At 40.2% G+C, this 18,010-nt stretch overlaps 1 protein-coding gene across 7 annotated transcripts in view; it reads right to left on the minus strand.

The window, feature by feature from the left end:
* The window catches only part of JAKMIP2 (janus kinase and microtubule interacting protein 2), a 176,400-nt gene that overhangs the window by 9,661 nt on the left and 148,729 nt on the right, over window positions 1-18,010 (minus strand). For 6 of the 7 annotated variants that reach the window (XR_005989628.1, XM_041768252.1, XM_041768253.1 and 3 more), the window contains 3 exons: window positions 15,811-16,014; window positions 9,210-9,275; window positions 5,827-5,897 (listed from right to left, as the gene is read on the minus strand). Coding sequence is in view for 6 of the 7 variants with exons in the window: in XM_041768252.1 (XP_041624186.1) it covers window positions 5,847-5,897; window positions 9,210-9,275; window positions 15,811-16,014 (321 nt within the window). In the remaining variant the exon portion in view is untranslated. The remainder of the gene's footprint in view (window positions 1-5,826; window positions 5,898-9,209; window positions 9,276-15,810; window positions 16,015-18,010) is intronic. The other variant, XM_041768250.1, reaches the window with a different exon arrangement.

Genomic DNA, 18,010 nt, shown 5'->3' on the forward strand with positions numbered 1-18,010 from the left:
TTAAGAAATTGATATTTATTTTTTAAGATTTTATTTATTTATTTGACAGAGAGAGAACATAACCAGGGGGACTGGCAGGCAGAGAGAGGGAGATGCAGCAGGCTCCCGGCTGAGCAGGGAGTCCAAAATGGGGCTTGATCCCAGGACCCTGGGATCATGACTTGAGCTGAAGGCAGATGCTTAACTGACAGAGCCACCTAGGTGCCTATTAATTAAGAAATTAATATTAGAAATATATATTAGAGAGGTATAATAGTATCTATTTTGTAGGATCTCTCTAACTATTAAATAATAGATATGAAATGCATTCGTTCAACCACAGAACAGATGTCTTCTTCCCCTTCTTTACCGTAATATCATCACTATCATTAAGAAATATTTATGGATTGTCTACAAGCTACAACTACAAGCTAGGCACTATCTGGGTATTGGGGTTATCATATGAAGACTACATGATGATCCTGGCCCTCATGAACCTATATACAATGAGGAATAGAGGCATCAATTAACAATAAAAACCAAAACAACCCAAATGCATGTAAAATTTGGCTGGGAGTGAAATCAAGGAAGACCTCCCTGCAGGAATCACAAGTGAGCTGAGATCTGAAGAAGTGAGTAGGTGTTTTCTAGACAAAGCAGTGCTGAAAGTACTGTGCACACAAGGACTGCATGGGCAAACCCCTGTGGTAAGTAGAAGGGACTAAGGCTGGTTAAGGAAGCTCTTAGATCAAGAGAAAGCCCAAGGGATTGTCTGCAGTTAGACCACACCAGGCTCTGTTGGCCATGTTAAGGGAACGGGATTTTCACTCTAATGATGATGTTTTCTCAGGAAGGGGGCATGATTAGATTTGGGTGTGGAGAGTGAGTTATAAGAGTGTACAGTGGAGAAGCACTGAGCCAGGTGAGTAGGGCATCCCCACAGGGAGTTGGGGGAGAATGTATTTGTTCGTGTATTCTTTCCTTTGTTCACTTGTTCTTAAAGTTATTCTCCAATGGCACATAAAGAACAAATTGGATAATCATCAGATAACACTACCATGCTATCCAAGGCTCTGATCTAACCTTTCCCATTCATTTACCCAACCATTTACTTAGTATATATAAGACACTGTTGTGGACTTGAAAATACAAAGATAAAGTACAAGCCCTATTCTATGCTTTCTTAATAGTCTAATGTATAAGACAGAAAGGGAAACAGTCTTAATATGACTAGATGAAGACTAGTAGATAATCTACATAAAGAAAGACTGATTAACTGGCATATAAATGATTCATCTTATCTCTTTCTCTTACCAATATAAAATAACAAGGGACAAAATTCTTCATTTTAAACAATAAATATAGTAGAGTCATATTGCCATTTGTTTTCCACAGGCCGCCTATAGGCCTTGGCAGGAGGAGGGATTGAAAAAATATAAATGTAATAAGAAGTAAATATTTGCATATTTTACTTTATTTTATTATTATTTTTTAAAATTTTATTTATTTATTCATGAAAGACACACACAGAGAGAGGCAGAGACACAGGCAGAGGGAGAAACAGGCCCCATGCAGGGAGCCTGATGTGGGACTCGATTCCGGGTCTCCAGGATCACGCCCTGGGCTGAAGGCAGCGCTAAACCACTGAGCCACCTGGGTTGCCCTATTTGCATATTTTAACGGAGAATTTGTAAATAATTGACTGGCTGTTTTTATAGTACAGTATATATTTTTTTAGCTTTTAAAAATCAGAACAATAATACAGTATTATGTGTCTTTTAACATGTTTTATGTTATTAGACAGGAAGTGAAAATACTGAGCTATCAAGATAGTTCAAGCGTCCATGGTTGACACTAGAATCATTAAAAATAAGCTAGGGGGGACGACTGGGTGGCTCAGTGGTTGAGCCTTTGCCTTCGGCTCAGGTGTGATCCTGGAGCCCTGGGATCGAGTCCCACATCGGGCTCCCTGTGTGGAGCCTGCCTCTGTCTCTGCCTCTCTCTCTCTCTCTCTCTCTCTCTCTCTCTCTCTGTGTCTCTCATGAATTAACAAATAAAATCTCAAAAAAACAATAAGGATGAAAAAAAATGAACTAGAGGGGTACCTGGGTGGCTCAGTCAGTTAAGTGTCTGCCTTTGGCTCCAGTCATGATCCCAGGATCCTGGGATCGAGCCCCACATTGGGCTCCCTGCTTCACAAGGAGTCTGCTTCTTCCTCGCCCTCATGCTTGTGCGCTCTCTCTCTCTCTCTCTGTCTCAAATAAATAAATAAAACCTTTAAAAAACCACAGTGAACTTGAGTATATAGATGAAGAATCATGATCACCTGTTCTCTGTCTGGTCTTCCAAACTTCATAATGAACAGAGCTGGTTCCATTATGTTCTTCATTAACACGTCCCTCTTCAGAAGAAGAGGATTTTCAATGGGTCATTATGATGGATATAACAATAACCTGGTGATAGCTATTTCTGTATTCCTCTCATTTTCTTCTTTCCTTTGTCTCCCTGTATAACTGACATGAAAGAATTTGTGGTACACTATTTATTTAGAATAAATATACAGAATGCATAGGCAGATGATATCTCCTAAAAACCCTCCTACCTGGGGTTCCCTTGCTTAAGATAAAAGTCCCAGTGTAATCTGTGGAGCTGCACCATTTAGCAACCACTGAGAGCAGTAAGGGTGCCTTGGGAGCCTTCAGTATCTTCTAGATCACTGATAAAAATGACTTAGGTGTTATAATTGCTAAAAGAAAAAAAAGCACGAGTGGCTCCACTTTAAGGAGCCATTTTACAGATAATTTAAGTTAGTCTTGGGTTTAAGAGCAGAACATAAATCCTTAATTTAGTAGGAAAAAGATTTTTATGGTTATGTGTAGTAAGCCTTACTCGGTGCCGACAAGCCAAATGTTTATCTCCCTTACTTCTTCCTATCTCTCTCTTATCTGCTTTGGAGATAAAAGTGGCATTGATCTATTTCCAGTCATGTCTTCTTTAAATAGAGATTACTCCCTGAAAAGAGGAGACGAAAAGGCAAATACTTGTTCTGGTTTATAAAGGCGGTAAACCACTTGGTAATGCTAGAGATTATAATTTTTTTCTTTTTTTTTAAAGACTTATTTCTTTGTTTTAGAGAGAGAGTACTTGCAGGCAGAGAGAGAGACAGGGAGAGAGAGAGACAGAGGCAGAGAAGCAGATTCCCTGCTGAGTGTAGAACCCAAGGCGGAGCCTGATCCCAGAATGCTAAATTGGAAGCTTAACTGACTAAGCCACCCAGGCACTTCTAGAAGTTATAATTTTGAATTTTTTTTTTTTTAATTTTGAATTTTTTATATTGACAAATTCAGAAAATGTGAAAGCTAACTTTTAAAAATAATAATAGCTAAGAGTTGCTGATTATTGAACTATGTTTCAAGCATTGTGGTAAGTCCTTTATATGTATGATCTCATTTAGTTCTCTCAATGTAATATACCACGTTGAGGTAATATAACTATTTTACAGAATAGGAAACCTCATCTAAGGTGGATTAATTTACCATGACATAGCTTGTAAATGAAAGGATCCAAACTTAACAGGGTATCTAACTTCAAAGTTGTAACTCTAAACTACTCAGCCATCTTCCTATACATATTTTAGATTCCCCAGATTGTTACCTTAATTTGCTATATTATTATTAATTATAATCATGACTTCACTCAACAATTACTAAGTGTCAGTTATGTGCTACTCTGGAAGAAAAGCAAAGTAAATCTCGTACAACCCTCAAAGAGTCACACAAAAAAGGAAAAAGGTATAGAGATGAGCGCATTGTAATTTCAAAACCTCATAGCCAAGCAGTACTACCCACACTGCAAAAGACACCCCTGACTGTTGATACATATGAATGTAAATGGTGCTCACAATGTGAGAGAAATGCCACCTTTCCTTTGTGAGGCAGGATGGTGGTTTGTAAGTGGCTAAAAGCCTCTACAGCGAGGCTGTCTGGGTACAAATGCCAGTCCTGCCAATTGTAGCTCTACAGCCTTGGGTAAGTCCTGTGTTGGTGTTTCTCCAACTGTAAAGAAAGGAATAAAATCAGCGCTGGCTTTAGAGGAGGTCATGTGAGGACTATTTTATTGATTGTTAGGATAGCCCCTGGCATGTAAGTGTTAGCCATCACTGATGAGAATATTCAAACCTACTCATTTTCTAACTAGTATTTATGAGTTTTGATTCTTCCCTCAACTATCACATAGTACTTGTGTTTCACTAAACTTTGTCCTGTTTATTTCTTTATTATTCTTGTTTGGGGAGGGCTATTCATTTTCTGACATTCTAGCCATTCCTAAACTTTCCTAGAAAATCTTACCCATTTTGTTTATATATTTTCAATCAAAAAAAAAATTTTTTTTAAGGGAGTGAGCGAGCAGGAAGGGGGAGGAGTAGAGGGAGAGAGGAGAGAGACTCTTAAGCAGGATCCACATGGGGCTCGATCTCAGGCCTCTGAGATCATGACCTGGGCCGAAATCAAGAGTTGGACACTTAACCAACTGAGCCACCTGGGTGTCCTTATTCTCATTCAATTTAAGAGACTCAGTCCTCCTCCTAATGTTCTGCAAGGCTACTATCCTAATTGCCAGACAAAGGATGGCTGTCAGTTGGAATAGAAACTCTTTTGGAACATGGAATAAAGCCAGAGTGTTGGTTATATATGGATGTAAACTTCCTCGGCATATTTGCTCAACTCCTTCCTTGTATCAGGTCATTCTAAAACACTTTTGCTTGTCAGTTCCCCATCTAGGCAAGAGATGATACTCATGGAGAGAGAAAGTATCTCTTCTCTATTTTTCAACTTGCTATAGAAAATGCTGAATAACATGAGGTCCAGGAAAGATCCCCGTGTGATACTATAGAAACACCAAAGTTGACGCAGACCATGATACACAGATTTGGAAGAACACATGGCCTTTCCTTGTTTTTAAATGATGATAACATGAGTTATGGTTTCTGTAGATGTCAGAGACACCTGCTATGGTTATTCAAAACACAGATTATGAACAAAACAAAACAAAACAAAACAGATTATTCCTTGCTCTCCACCTCTCCCACCTTCCTACTCACCTCCATCTCCAGTAACCTGGTCCGTTAAGTTAGAGGTAAGGACTTGGAATCTGTATTTTTCATAACATTGGGAATCAGTGTCAAGATTACTTATGCATGTATTTGTGAGACACAGACTTGATCACTTAGTAATAATAAAACTCTTATTTTTCTAAATTGGCACTGAAAGTGGTCTTATATGAAAAGAAGATCGAATTTCACTGAATAATCTGCTTTTCAGAGTTCTAATCAAGTCAGACTGGGAGAAGGGGTTAAAAGTAATCAGTCATTTTTAGCTTGTTAGACTTAAAGAATCAGAATTTTCAAGCTGGAAGGGATACTAAACACATACGCATATTTCTTCATTTGCAGATAGGGAAGCAACTTTTTCCACACAATGAAAGACTGATAAGAACACTGACCTCCACAGACATCATGACCTCCCAAAGCAATACAGTTACCTAGAACAAAATTCTCGATTTCCACAATACTTGATGGTTCCTTTATTTCCTTAATAATCACCCAAGTGGACTGGATCTGTTTCTCACTTTTTTAATTTTAATTTTTTTAATTGAAGCACAGTCAACACACAATGCTACATTAGTTTCAGGTGACCTTTTCCTCATTTTATGGCATTTGAGCTAACCAAACCTCATGGATTTGCTTTTTTAAAAAAACAAACAAAAATGGGCATAGTAACCATATGCAGCATCCTTCTGATCACATACCTCTTAGAACCACATTTTGAGAATTAAATGAAATCTTACCTGTAAGAGGCACCTTGACATCAAGGCCATAGAATAAAGGCAAGAGAGAAGAACAAGAATAGAAACAGAAACTGCAGAAGAAAAAGAAGAAGATTATGTAAATCTGAATTTCTGTAGTGTCATTCATGTCGTACAAAACCTCAAGCTTTTCCACTTTGTTCAAGTCTGACCATTGTCACATACACCCCAAGAACCTCTTGTTTAAAAAAACTGTATGTTTTACTTATCCATTGGCAAAGTAATGAAATGAATAATTGGTGTCGACTAACATCAGCTCATACATTTTGGAATTCGGAGGGGGTCTAATAGATAGTAGATATAAGCCCCTAATTCTATCAATGAAAAAAATAAGCACCAGTTAGTCAAGAGTCTAACTGCCTGTAATTTTACGGCATAATAAAGCCTGGAATTTAGCCCTTCCAAGTCCTACTTCGTTCCATATTATTGTCAGTTTGTTAATGTGTGGCAAGATCTGCTAAAAATACAAAAATATGATCAAAGCATACATTTAATCACTTAATGCTATCACTGCTCGGTTAATGTGACAGGTTTTAGGAGTAAGGCATAGCAGGAAAAAATATTAATATGTAAGGTAACCATATACTAAATCATCCACAGTGGGAGACTTCTGAGGTAGAGAAACGGGGACGCTATTAGTAATTACATCAGGGCAGCCCTACATAACCAACTAATTATTAAAAGTCACAAGTCAAATCAGCTTTTATTTCAAATATCAATTTCCTTGGTGAATCAGAGTCACTCTTTAACCTTTTTACCACACTTCAGGGGCATTCTGTTGGACATAACATTTTTGAATAAGGGTTGTCTATGGCGTTCTCATGTTGAGCGTGTTATTTGCATGTGTCCTGTAGTGCCACTATTTATAGGACCCTTGTTTTACTGTAGCAAAATTGTATGGACAAGTTATAAACATGGTGCTAGGAGCCATGTATTGGTGACTGTTCTTTAGTCAGGAAAGCAGAAACTTTGTCCCTTGTTTTCACTCCTTGAAGATGGAGAGTGGTAAAATGAGGCCCGTAGCAAAAGAAGATGAAGGGGATGGGAGGCTTCCACTGCTCCTCTGAGGAGGTCAGATGTCAGTGCTACCTTTCTGAGTATCAGGAAATGCTCATCACTGTGTCACTGGCAATGAGATTCTTTGTCCAGGCAATGTGATGAGCCCAATGCAGCACCTAGACCTCTGCGCTTGATTGGCCACAGAATGGTTATGCGGTCCCAGTCAAGTTGTTTAATCTCTTTGAAGCTGTTGTTATATTATCTGCATGAAAGGAGATCCTGACATCCACTGTGCCTGTCTCACAGAGTGACTCTGCATGGGAGTCAGTGAAGCCGATGAACATGGAGGTGCTTGGGATGAGGGAAAGCTGCAAGCCTGAGGCAGTCCTGCTGTCTGTGGCTATCATGTGACAGATACCTATACTGTGTACATGGAAATTAGGAATGAAGAATGGTATTCAAGGTACTCTCAGTAGGTGTTCAAACACCACAGGGAAAAGAAAGAAGAGTATTTTTGATGTAAGTGATCTTTAGCATTTTGTCCGGGCTTGTGTGTGAGAATGGGGGTCAAGGGAGTAGAATTGTGTCACACACCTCATTTCTCAATCAAATCTCCAGTCAGAAACCAACTGGATTGTTTTGAAGTGGCTTAATTTACTACTATATGTGGATTATACTGTTTTGATAGCTAAAGAATCCTGTTTACTAGTAGGTACATAACCTCATTTTTATAAATGTTTAAGTTCAGATCTGTGACGTGACAAGGTCAGGGAATTCTGACAGGGAACATAATCTCCCTCCTCCTAAAATTTCCAGGAGGTTTATTAAGAAAATGCCTAGGGTAATGATATTAACAGATATTTAAAAAATCTCCTCCCCCCCCCCCCCCTTTTAGTTTCTTTTTCCTTAGACGAATAGGGACTGAACCAAACTAAAGTTTTTTGGTTTGAACTCTGACTTCCTCCTTCTGTCGGCACGGAAAATGACTAGGACCAAGAGCTAGCCAATCAAAAATGTGGAAAATGGAAGACCTGAGTCATGTGCTTTGAGAACCAGGGAAGCTGGGAACAATCTCTGCCTCCTATGGGTCTTCCTGCCAAATGCTGGGAAGTGAGACTCAGACCTTGGCTGATGGCACTTTACCTTTGCCTCATTCAGTTCCACAGGGCTGCACAGCACAGTCTGGAAATGAGGACCATTCAAATTTAAAATTGCAGAGGATGTGTACTTTGTTTGGAAATTTAAAAAGATCACACTTTTTAGTGGAACACCCTCAGTTTCATCATTTTCACTTAAGTGACTTCAGTGGCTCTCCGTGAAACCCATGAAAGGAGGTGAGGGCAAGCTTTATCATCCCTATTTTATCGGTAAGGCTTAGATACAAGTCTAAGTCACATACCCAAGGTCAAGTAGATATGGGAAGACCCAGCCTATGTAATAATCCGGCTGCTGATGGTCTGGCTACTACTGGCCCCTACCGACTCCCTGTGATTTCATACATACGGAGAACGACAGAAACAACCGGGATGAATAAAATCCTGCTCATTGTCTCAGAAATGGCAGATGGTTTGCTGTTTTCTTCTTGGGTTCCCACGGGATATGCTACAAAATAGCCACGATCTTTTGCAACACAGGAATTCAGACTGGAACTCTGGAGAAAGCCTCTCGCCATCGCTGCTGTGTTCCTAACACAGTGCTCCTGGCATCACCGGTAGGAGAACTCTGTTGTGTAGGACTGTTTACCTCACTGCAGCTTGTTTAGCAGCCCTGTGGGAGTCCTCTCCCTTCTCCTGTCCTGCACATCCACAAATGCCCTCTTTCAGAACTACTATGCTTTACCCCTGAAACTGTTGGTTGACTTGGAGGGCTCTTTCAGGCCACTGGGGGAAGTGACATGAAGGCATAATTATCACCCACCAACCTAAGTTTCTGGGCTTACTGTCAAGGGGACACAGCAGCATAAGGAAGAAGAAAGGGCTTTTTATGAAGAATGATAAGAGTGATTTTTTTTTTTTCAAAAGGGCTTTCAAAGGCTTTTAAAAGAAAAACCAAAGTATAGTCACAAAACTCAAAAGAAAGTTTTGGAAAGAAAACGAAGTAAGAAAGAGGAAACAGGAAAGAAAACATTTCAGAAAAGAATAGGAATTAACACAAAAGGCAAACATGTCCAGGTGAGGCTGCTGAAAGCAGAAGCTTTGCTAGAATGTGGGTGCCTGCCTGGTCGTGAAGGTCATACTGACCGTGACTACACCTGCCTGTGCACGATACACGCTAACTGAGAAGAAACAGAACAAAGTGAGTGAGACTCATAGTATTTTCAGACCTAAAACTTAAAGACTGAAATTCATATTGAATTTAACACATACCTTTTCTTCTAAGTCCTTTATCTGTCGTTTCTGAATATCTGTTTTATCTTCTAAGTCACGAATTCGCTGAAGAAGGAAAAAAATAAAACAAACCAAAGAGTTAGTGGGGATTAACAAGAGGACTATTCACCAACCTAAAACACAGAACTTGCTATGAAAAAATTAACACTAGTACTCATAGCTGGAAACATCACAAATACGTTTTTCCATATCCAGGAGATTGTTGTTTCAAAAATGATCCACACTTGTGGTGCAAAAGCACTGCATTGATTATACATATATTTTTTAATTTGCTGCCCCTGTCTATTGTGCCCATCCCTGCAGATTCCATCCCTGTGAGGTAGGGTAGTTCTCACCCCACTGCTTTTGGGCTTGGCCATAAGACCTGTTTGCCCAGTGGAATGTAAGTAGGAGAAAGAAGTGGGAATGCCATTTCCTCATAGAGACAGCAGTACGTTCCAGAACTAATAAGCAAAAGCTAACTTTATCATTAGCCATTTGGACTGGGATTTTTGGTTGTTTATTACCACAGTGAATAGGGCTGAAGGTGCTGCACACAAATGCAGACAATCCTGTTGCTTTTTGCTACTCTTTCTTTCCAACCTCATTTCAACTCTGCCTCAGGGTGGAATTTCATCACAAAACAGGATTTGCCAGTTCTCAGAAAACAGAACAGCTTACACTCACCAAAAATTCCAAGGAGGGAATTGATTAAATTAGGGGAAAGCCAAATAGCAAAAATAGTACAAGTAATCCTAAAGACAAAAATGTTAGTTCCAGAACTGTTTCTGAACTTACTTGTCAACTATTTAACAAAATTGCAGTGATTTAAATAGCACAGATTTGAAGTCAACATTACATAGACAATTATTTGCAAGTGAAAAGCAGTCTTCAAATTTCGATCCAGCAATCTAAAGGCTTTTTATATTCAAGGCACATGGGTATAGAGTGTAGGCTTGTTATTGAATGCCTCTTTTGGGAATAATCAGAAAATGGGAAATTGGAGTCTGAGAAGAAAGCAGTAGAAGCTAAATGAGGTGGTAATATATAAAGAGAGGTTTTTATAATGCAATGTGGGGAGAAAAAGGGGAAGCTAGTACAAAGAATACTTGAACTTGGAAATCTTATCTTCCTTTTCTCTGACACAGTAGTTCTCAATTGAGGCTGACTCTGCCTTCAGGGGCCATTTGGCTATGTCTGGCCATCTTTTAAAGTTAGTCAATTTAATAGGAAGTATATAATTCAGTGGTTTTAGAATATTCATAAAGTGGTGCAACCATCTTCACTATCTGACTGTCTAGACATTTTTGAATCACATGTGGTCACTAATCACACTGGGATGGAGGTTGCAACTAGCATCGAATGGGTAGAGCCCAGGAGGATACATAGGACAGCTCTCTACCATGAAGAATCATCTGACCAAATGCAGGGAATGAAGAGACTGAGTAGTCTGCTTTAAAGGGAAGGGGCTTAAAAAAATAAATAAATAAAATGAAGGGAAGGGCTGAGGTTTGTGTAGGAGAAGATGGGGAGTTTCCATCAGACAGATTATCAAGGCTGACCTTGAAATTGGACAATGAATGCTGGGTAAGAGAATGGGCCTAGAAGCTAATGGTGTGTGTGCTTGGGAGTGATGTGTATGCTTGTGTATATTTCCAGGCATTAAAGATACACAATAAGAGAATAATTTTTTAGACATTTCCATCTTGAGTATGCATGTAATTCCTTGCTACGTCTACTGGATGTGGAGGCAAGTATTATATCAATAAATTCATGGACCTGTGAGATTACTGCAGTGTCTATTCTGCCGTTAAGTGTGTGCTTTTTGGGCAGCCTCCTACAGAGGACAGGACTTTGCTGGATGTAATGGAGAGTACGGATGATAGTTAGTTCTTGACCTTGAAGAGTCATTCCATCAGATGGGGAGACAAAGTTTAAAACACAAGGAAAACCAGGGGATATAATATAATTACCTTTTTTTAAAAAATTTTTATTTATTTATGATAGTCATACAGAGAGAGAGAGAGAGAGAGAGGCAGAGACACAGGCAGAGGGAGAAGCAGGCTCCATGCACCGGGAGCCTGATGTGGGATTCCATCCCGGGTCTCCAGGATCGCGCCCTGGGCCAAAGGCAGGCGCCAAACCGCTGCGCCACCCAGGGATCCCTATAATTACCTTTTTTTTTTTAAAAAAAATATTTTTTATTTATTTACTCAGAGAGAGAGAGAGAGAGGCAGAGACACAGGCAGAGGAAGAAGCAGGCTCCACACAGGGAGCCCGACGTGGGACTCAATCCCAGGTCCCCAGGATCACACCCCGGGCTGCAGGCGGCGCTAAACCGCTGTGCCACCGGAGCTGCCCTATAATTACCTTTTCAAGTAGAAAAGGTAAACAGTGGCACAACCTGGTTTAACTTTACCACCAATCTCTAGTGACTAGTACAGTGTTGAGCATAAAGAAGCTGCCTATATGTGTTGATTGCATGAGTTATTTATGCTATAGAGCATAGTGTGCTGCATGCTTTATTTTTTTTTTTCCCCTTCCCATCCACTTGCCATCCAACCCAAGAGGGAACCCTGTCAGGTCCAAAACAGATCCCTTTTCTACCTATCTTATCTGTATTGCTATAAAGTGCACCAAGTCACTGTTGTCCGCATCAGCCCTGGTGTGACAGCTTCCTGCCAGCTCTTCTTGTTTCTATTTTAGCACATCCATCTACAGCAGCTTTGTGCACTCCTGACGTGAAATAATCAGGGCAGTCCCTGAATTTATGGGGGAGAGGAAGAGGAATAAGAATAAATGGGATGTAGCTAAGCTGTACTCACCAAATTCCTTCAAGGCCAACATGATTTAGCCTTGTCTTACCACTCCAACTTCACCTCACATCCACTTCCTCTTGGCTTTATATGCTCCATTTTTTTAAGGTTTTATTTATTTATTCATGAGAGATACAGAGAGGAAGGCAGAGACACAGGAAGTGGGAGAAGCAGGCTTCCCGCACGGAGCCAGATGCAGGACTTGATCCCTGGACTCCAGGATCATGCCCTGAGCCAAAGGCAGAAGCTTAACCACTGAGCCACCCAGGTGTCCCTATATACTCCATTTTTATGGCCTTCTCTCTGTTCCTTAAAAATTCCAAATGTTCCCACAATAGAGACTTAGACTCTTGTCCCTATCTTCTGGGACACTTTGCCAAAATCTTTGTGTGGCTGGTCTCTCTGATTTTAGACAGCTTCAGAGAGGCCTAATTTGAGGAGACAGTCTAAAGTGGTGAATCCCAATCCCCAAATCACACAAACTTTGTATACTTTTCTTCACAGCACCTATTGATACTCTCTTAATTGCCTTGGTCATTGTTTTTTGTGTTGTTGCTTTGACCCTTTTCATCTATAGGATGATGAGAGCAGTGACTACCTTTATGTCTTTGTCCACCATCACATTTCTAGTATCTGGCCCAAGCAGGCCCTCAATATGGTTTTGAAAGACTGTGTAACAGGGTATGGAGTACAGATTTTTTATTTTTAGTCATATGCAGTCCATTATTAGCAGGGAGAAGATCTTGAAGTAGATCTTAAACTGGGACTGGAAAAATGAAAACATTTGGATAAATGAAACAGACACTGAAGGGGATTTTAAGGTGAAGGCTTGGAGGTGGGAGTCATGGCTCAAGTGGTACCAGGAAGAGTTCTGCATGAGTAGAGTAATGTATGCTCTGGAGATCATCTCAGATCAGGGTGGTTTTTTTTAATTTTTATTATTTTATTATTTTTAAAACATTTTATTTATTTATTCATAGAGACAGAGCGAGAGGCAGAGACACAGGCAGAGGGAGAAGCAGGCTCCATGCAGGGAGCCCGATGTGGGACTCGATCCCGGGTCTCTGGGATCACGCCCTGGACTGGAGGCAGCGCCAAATCCGCTGAGCCACCAGGGCTGCCCTTTTTAAAATTTTTAAAAATATTTAATTTATTTATTCATGAGGCACACACAGAGAGAGATGCAGAGACACAGGCAGAGGAAGAAGTAGGCTCTCCGCAGGAAACCCAACGTGGGACTCGAGCATTAGACCCCAGGATCACACCCTGAGCCAAAGGCAGATGCTCAACCACTGAGCCACCCAGGTGTCCCATCAGATCAGGTTTTTAGGGAAGGGGTAGCCAGATAATGAAGGACCTGGAGAGACTTGCATAGCACCAGACTCCACTGGAAATTGGGATCATGGAGGTTTCTGAGGAAGAATGTAACATCACAAAAGGGGAAAGAATGTGCAGTGATACACACAATGAACTAAAGAGAGGAGAGCTGGGACTCTTCCTCACAACTGCGTCCCTGTGGTATACTGCCTATGATTTTTTTATGCCACTTGTCAAAAGATACCAATTTTAATGATTTTTCTTTCTATTAGTCTCCTGTGACTTCATGAGTGGATCCTAAACTTTGTAAAGGCAGAGTCCATGTGAATTCTCTATGTCTGGCATGGTATTCAAAGTCTAGGAAGTGCACTTAAGCATCGGACTGGCTAAATGCAGAGATGATAGAGGTGGGTTATATCAGAGGACACCTGGCAGGACCTGGGCCTGCTGCAGCACTGAAGGGCCCTGCATATGCCTGCGCTTACAAGTGCGGACAAAATGTAACAGCTTCAAAAACATTTCAGGAGAAATGCTAGTTGGATGTAGTGCTCTCTTAACTATTGGAGATAAAGGACAAAGAGGACTCCAGGGTTTCCAGCCTGAATGCTTTGGGGTATGGTAATTCTACTGACCAAGGCAGGCAGATGGGAAGAAGGGAGAAGTAATTAGGATAAGAACGCATATTTAGATCTATTTCATATGGGTTCACTGTGAAACATTCAAACAAAAATGTCTAATGAATAGTTAATGATATGCTCTAGGATTTAACCGGATTTAATGCTGATATATGACAAATTCTTGCCAACACCTTCTGGAATAAACCACTTAAATCAAAACTACTGACCAATTACTATTTGACAATAACAGCAGAAAAAGAGTAAGAAATAACTAGAAAAGGCATTTTCTAGTGACCATTTGTTTGGGAGATACAGACTTTCAATGTGAATCTCTGAGGGTTAAAAATATGTAATGTACCTATCAGTTCAGACTCGTAAGTTAGAACAAAGCAAACAAAACCATGTCTCTTAGGGGTGAATCCCCTTAGCTGGTTAAAGACTCAAAAGGGATGACAAGGTTTTCATCATAAATAAATTTAGGTACTTATTTGTACATCTTAAAAATAAATACTGCTGCATTTCCATAGCACAACTCCTGATTTGTTGATATTAATTAAATGCTGTTGTAGCAGAAGAAATTTATGCAGAGAACACTTTGATTCCCCAGCTAATGGTGCCAGTGAATCTATGATTAAAGGATTTAAAAACGCTTTCCAGGGTCAAAATCCTGAATTTTATGACAGAATGTGAAGGGGGCACTGAAACAAACACGCATGTCTTCACCATCTCCAGGACTCATGGCTTCGGGTCCCCTGTTAGCCTGGATAATCTAACTGTAAAGATTCACAAAACTCCTGGCTACACAGGAAGTGTGCTGAGTATCATGTTCCCCATAAACTGTTCTGATTGGTGTCATAAAATAACCTGTTCCTTTTCTACTCACCTTGATCTGCGAAAACCACAGGAGTCTTACTTCTACAGTCCATCTCGATTTCATAGCAGTTACCTGTCTCAGCTTCTGAGTACCAAATACTACAGCCTGGCACTATCAATTTGGGAATTCTTTTGAAATCTGCTTTTTGACCAGGACCCTAGTCCTCACCTGTCAAGCTAAGACATGAACTAAGAGTTGGAATTAAGAATTTTGGCTATAAATTGAGGGTCTCTTGAGCCTTGCTGATCGATGAGTCCCATAAACCATGGATATGTCAAGCTGCATATAACAGTGTAGTGCAGTGGTTATATGCACTGGCGTAGAGTCATGCCCACCTGAGCTGGCATGCTGGCTCTGGAGCAAGCTATTTGTGTCCCTTGGACAAATTTAAGCACTTTTATCTTCAGTATCATTATCTCCTTAATTTCGATCATAAGAGTACTTACCTCAGTGGACTATTGTGCAGATTAAATGCAATGATGTAAGTTTAGTTCCTGACATAGCAAATGTCAGCTTAAGCAGCAGCTTCCAGGCTTTATTGGTATTGCTGTTTGTTCTGGGAATAAAAAAGGAGGCTCCTCTTCTCTTTCACCCTATTCCGATTATTGGATCAGGCTAGGTTATGGACTGGGATGAGTAACAGGACGGAGGCATTGTTTCTGTCCTGGGGGGAGAGTCTTGCTTCTCTGCATAAGGGAGCTAATCATGCTCCAGGAGATTCAAAGGCTATTTCATGACAAAAGTAGTTCCCAAAATAGTAGCAGTATGAAATGCTCCCGAACTGCCAATTTTCTTAAGACTGAATCATTACAAAACTGTCCTGTCTCTGAGTCTAGGTGGAAAGCAACAGTTATTTTAGTTTCTGAAAATAGTTTATAGCTCCTGGGCTCCTCCACACCCATACTTAGTACCATGAACTTAGTACTAAGTCCCATTTGCTATACCAAACCTACACAGATGTATGACTCAGTCCTCACCTGATGGGCTTGCTGTAAGAGCTCCATTCTCTCCTGAAGAATCTGACAGTCATACTCTCTGCTCTTCCTCAGCATCTGCCGCCGTAACTTTTCTACTGCTGTCCTCAGCTCCTCTTGCTGTTTTTCACTTAATAATTCACCAAACTTGATAACAGTTTCTTGCTGCAGAGCATTGTACAAAGTAGCTTCTAGTTCCTGGATTCTCTGGCAAACAGAATTAGACAAGTCTAACTTTGGAACTTATCATTTATGTGTTGTATGTGAAAGGAAGCATTTCTGTGTATGGGGGGAGTCATGTATTATTGTAGTCGTACAGGATCATGGCAATACAATAAATTTCAAAGCTTATCCAGCCTAATTACCATTTTGATAATCCCCTTTGCAAGATTCCCTATGAGTCATCCAGCTAACAATATATGAATTTCTCTGGTGATGGAGATTATGTTCTTTTTCTTGGTTTCCTATACATTTCATTTTTAGGAAGTCCTTACTTTGTTATAAGAACTATATATCCTTCTATTTCCAAATGTGTTCTCTTTCATTTGACAGCCCTTCAGATATTTATACATCTATCATGGTGGCCATACTTTTAGAAATAAGCATTGAAAAGGGGTCTAAGTTGGAATACTTGAAGGTGAAGATATATTTCACGCACAAAATGCCACCTCTCTTCCACATGACACAACTATGAACTTTATGGTCTCCACATCTTAAAATACAAATTGGGAGATATGATCTAAAAATGGCCTCAGTCTTCAGAATTGGTCTGTTTTTAAAACTCTGAGATTTACAGCTGCTTTAGCTATAAAATGCCTCCTTGAGACTTCTCTGTTTTAGATGAAGATGCTACTGCTCCTTATATCCCAGTTGTGTGTGTGTGTTTTTTAAGATGTTATTTATTTATTCATGAGAGACACACAGAGAGAGGCAAAGACATCGACAGAAGGAGAAGCAGGCTCCATGCAGGGAGCCTGATGTGGGACTCGATCCCAGGACCCCGGGATCATGCCCTGAGCTGAAGGCAGATGCTCAACCGCTGAGCCACCCAGCCAGCCCTTGTTTTGTTTTTGTTTTTGTTTTTTTGTTTGTTTGTTTGTTTTAAATTTTATTTATTCGTGCGAGACACAGAGAGAGAGGCAGAGACACAGGCAGAAGATGCTCAACTGCTGAGCCACCCAGGCGTCCCTTGTTTTTTTTTAACATACTTCAGATATAGCAGCCCAAACCTGCAATTTTACCTCCTGTGACTTTGACAGAGGTGGACAGTCATGCCTTGGTAAGGGATGTTTTTCTAGTTCTTGTGCTGGACTAAGCAGATCTCATCTTTTTAACATTAAATGTGGTTGTCTGAGTACGCAGTCATGGGACATGTGAATGCACAGCTCAGCCCTATCATGTATAGGTGGAGGAGGCAAGGATAAAAGGGTAGGAGGGAAGGGGGAAAGTGCTTCTTTCTTGATTCTCTGGGGACCAAACTCTCATTTTCTCCTTTCCCCATCAAGTGGTGCTCAGAAACTCTTACTCATTTTGGAAGGGAAGACTAATTCATCTTTGTTACAAGCAGGGGCTAAGTGCTTCAGTCTTATCCCTGAAGTGACTCAGGCTGCTTCCAGGAAAGCATTATAAAAACCTCTACTAGCAACTCCTTGAAATGTTCCTCTTTGGTCTTTTTCTCTTGGGGGGCTGCAGCATATAGAGAGAAGAAACACAGGTTGTAGTCCAGTATTAGGAATTGTGTATTATGAATTTGGTAAAGGGAATGAATCAAATTCAGCATAACATTCCATGGGAGAGAAAAAGGCACACCCATTTACCGAAGAGTCCTTACCATGGCTGGATTATGGTAGTTAAGGCCACAAGGTCTGGAGTCAGACCAGAGCACTACCTGCTTGCTTTGTCAGGGAAAGTTCTTTCACTCTTCAAGCCTTCACTCCCTCATACGTAATACAGGAATAATCATATTACCTATACCCCACAGGGTTGTTGGAAGAAATATGTGAAGTAAAAATGTACAAAACAGACATTAAAACTTCCATCATTCTATCACTACATTAGGCTCCCAAACAATTAGATTTGATTTAATAAAATTTTTCTTTAATCCGCAGTACCAGCTGATCTTTCATTGAAGTATTTTATAACATACACTTAATTTTTGTTAACTGAAGTATAATTAGTTATGAAGTATTATAAGGTTATTATA

This window comes from Vulpes lagopus, chromosome 8 (assembly GCF_018345385.1).
Source record: "Vulpes lagopus strain Blue_001 chromosome 8, ASM1834538v1, whole genome shotgun sequence".
NCBI classification, from domain to species: Eukaryota; Metazoa; Chordata; class Mammalia; order Carnivora; family Canidae; genus Vulpes; species Vulpes lagopus.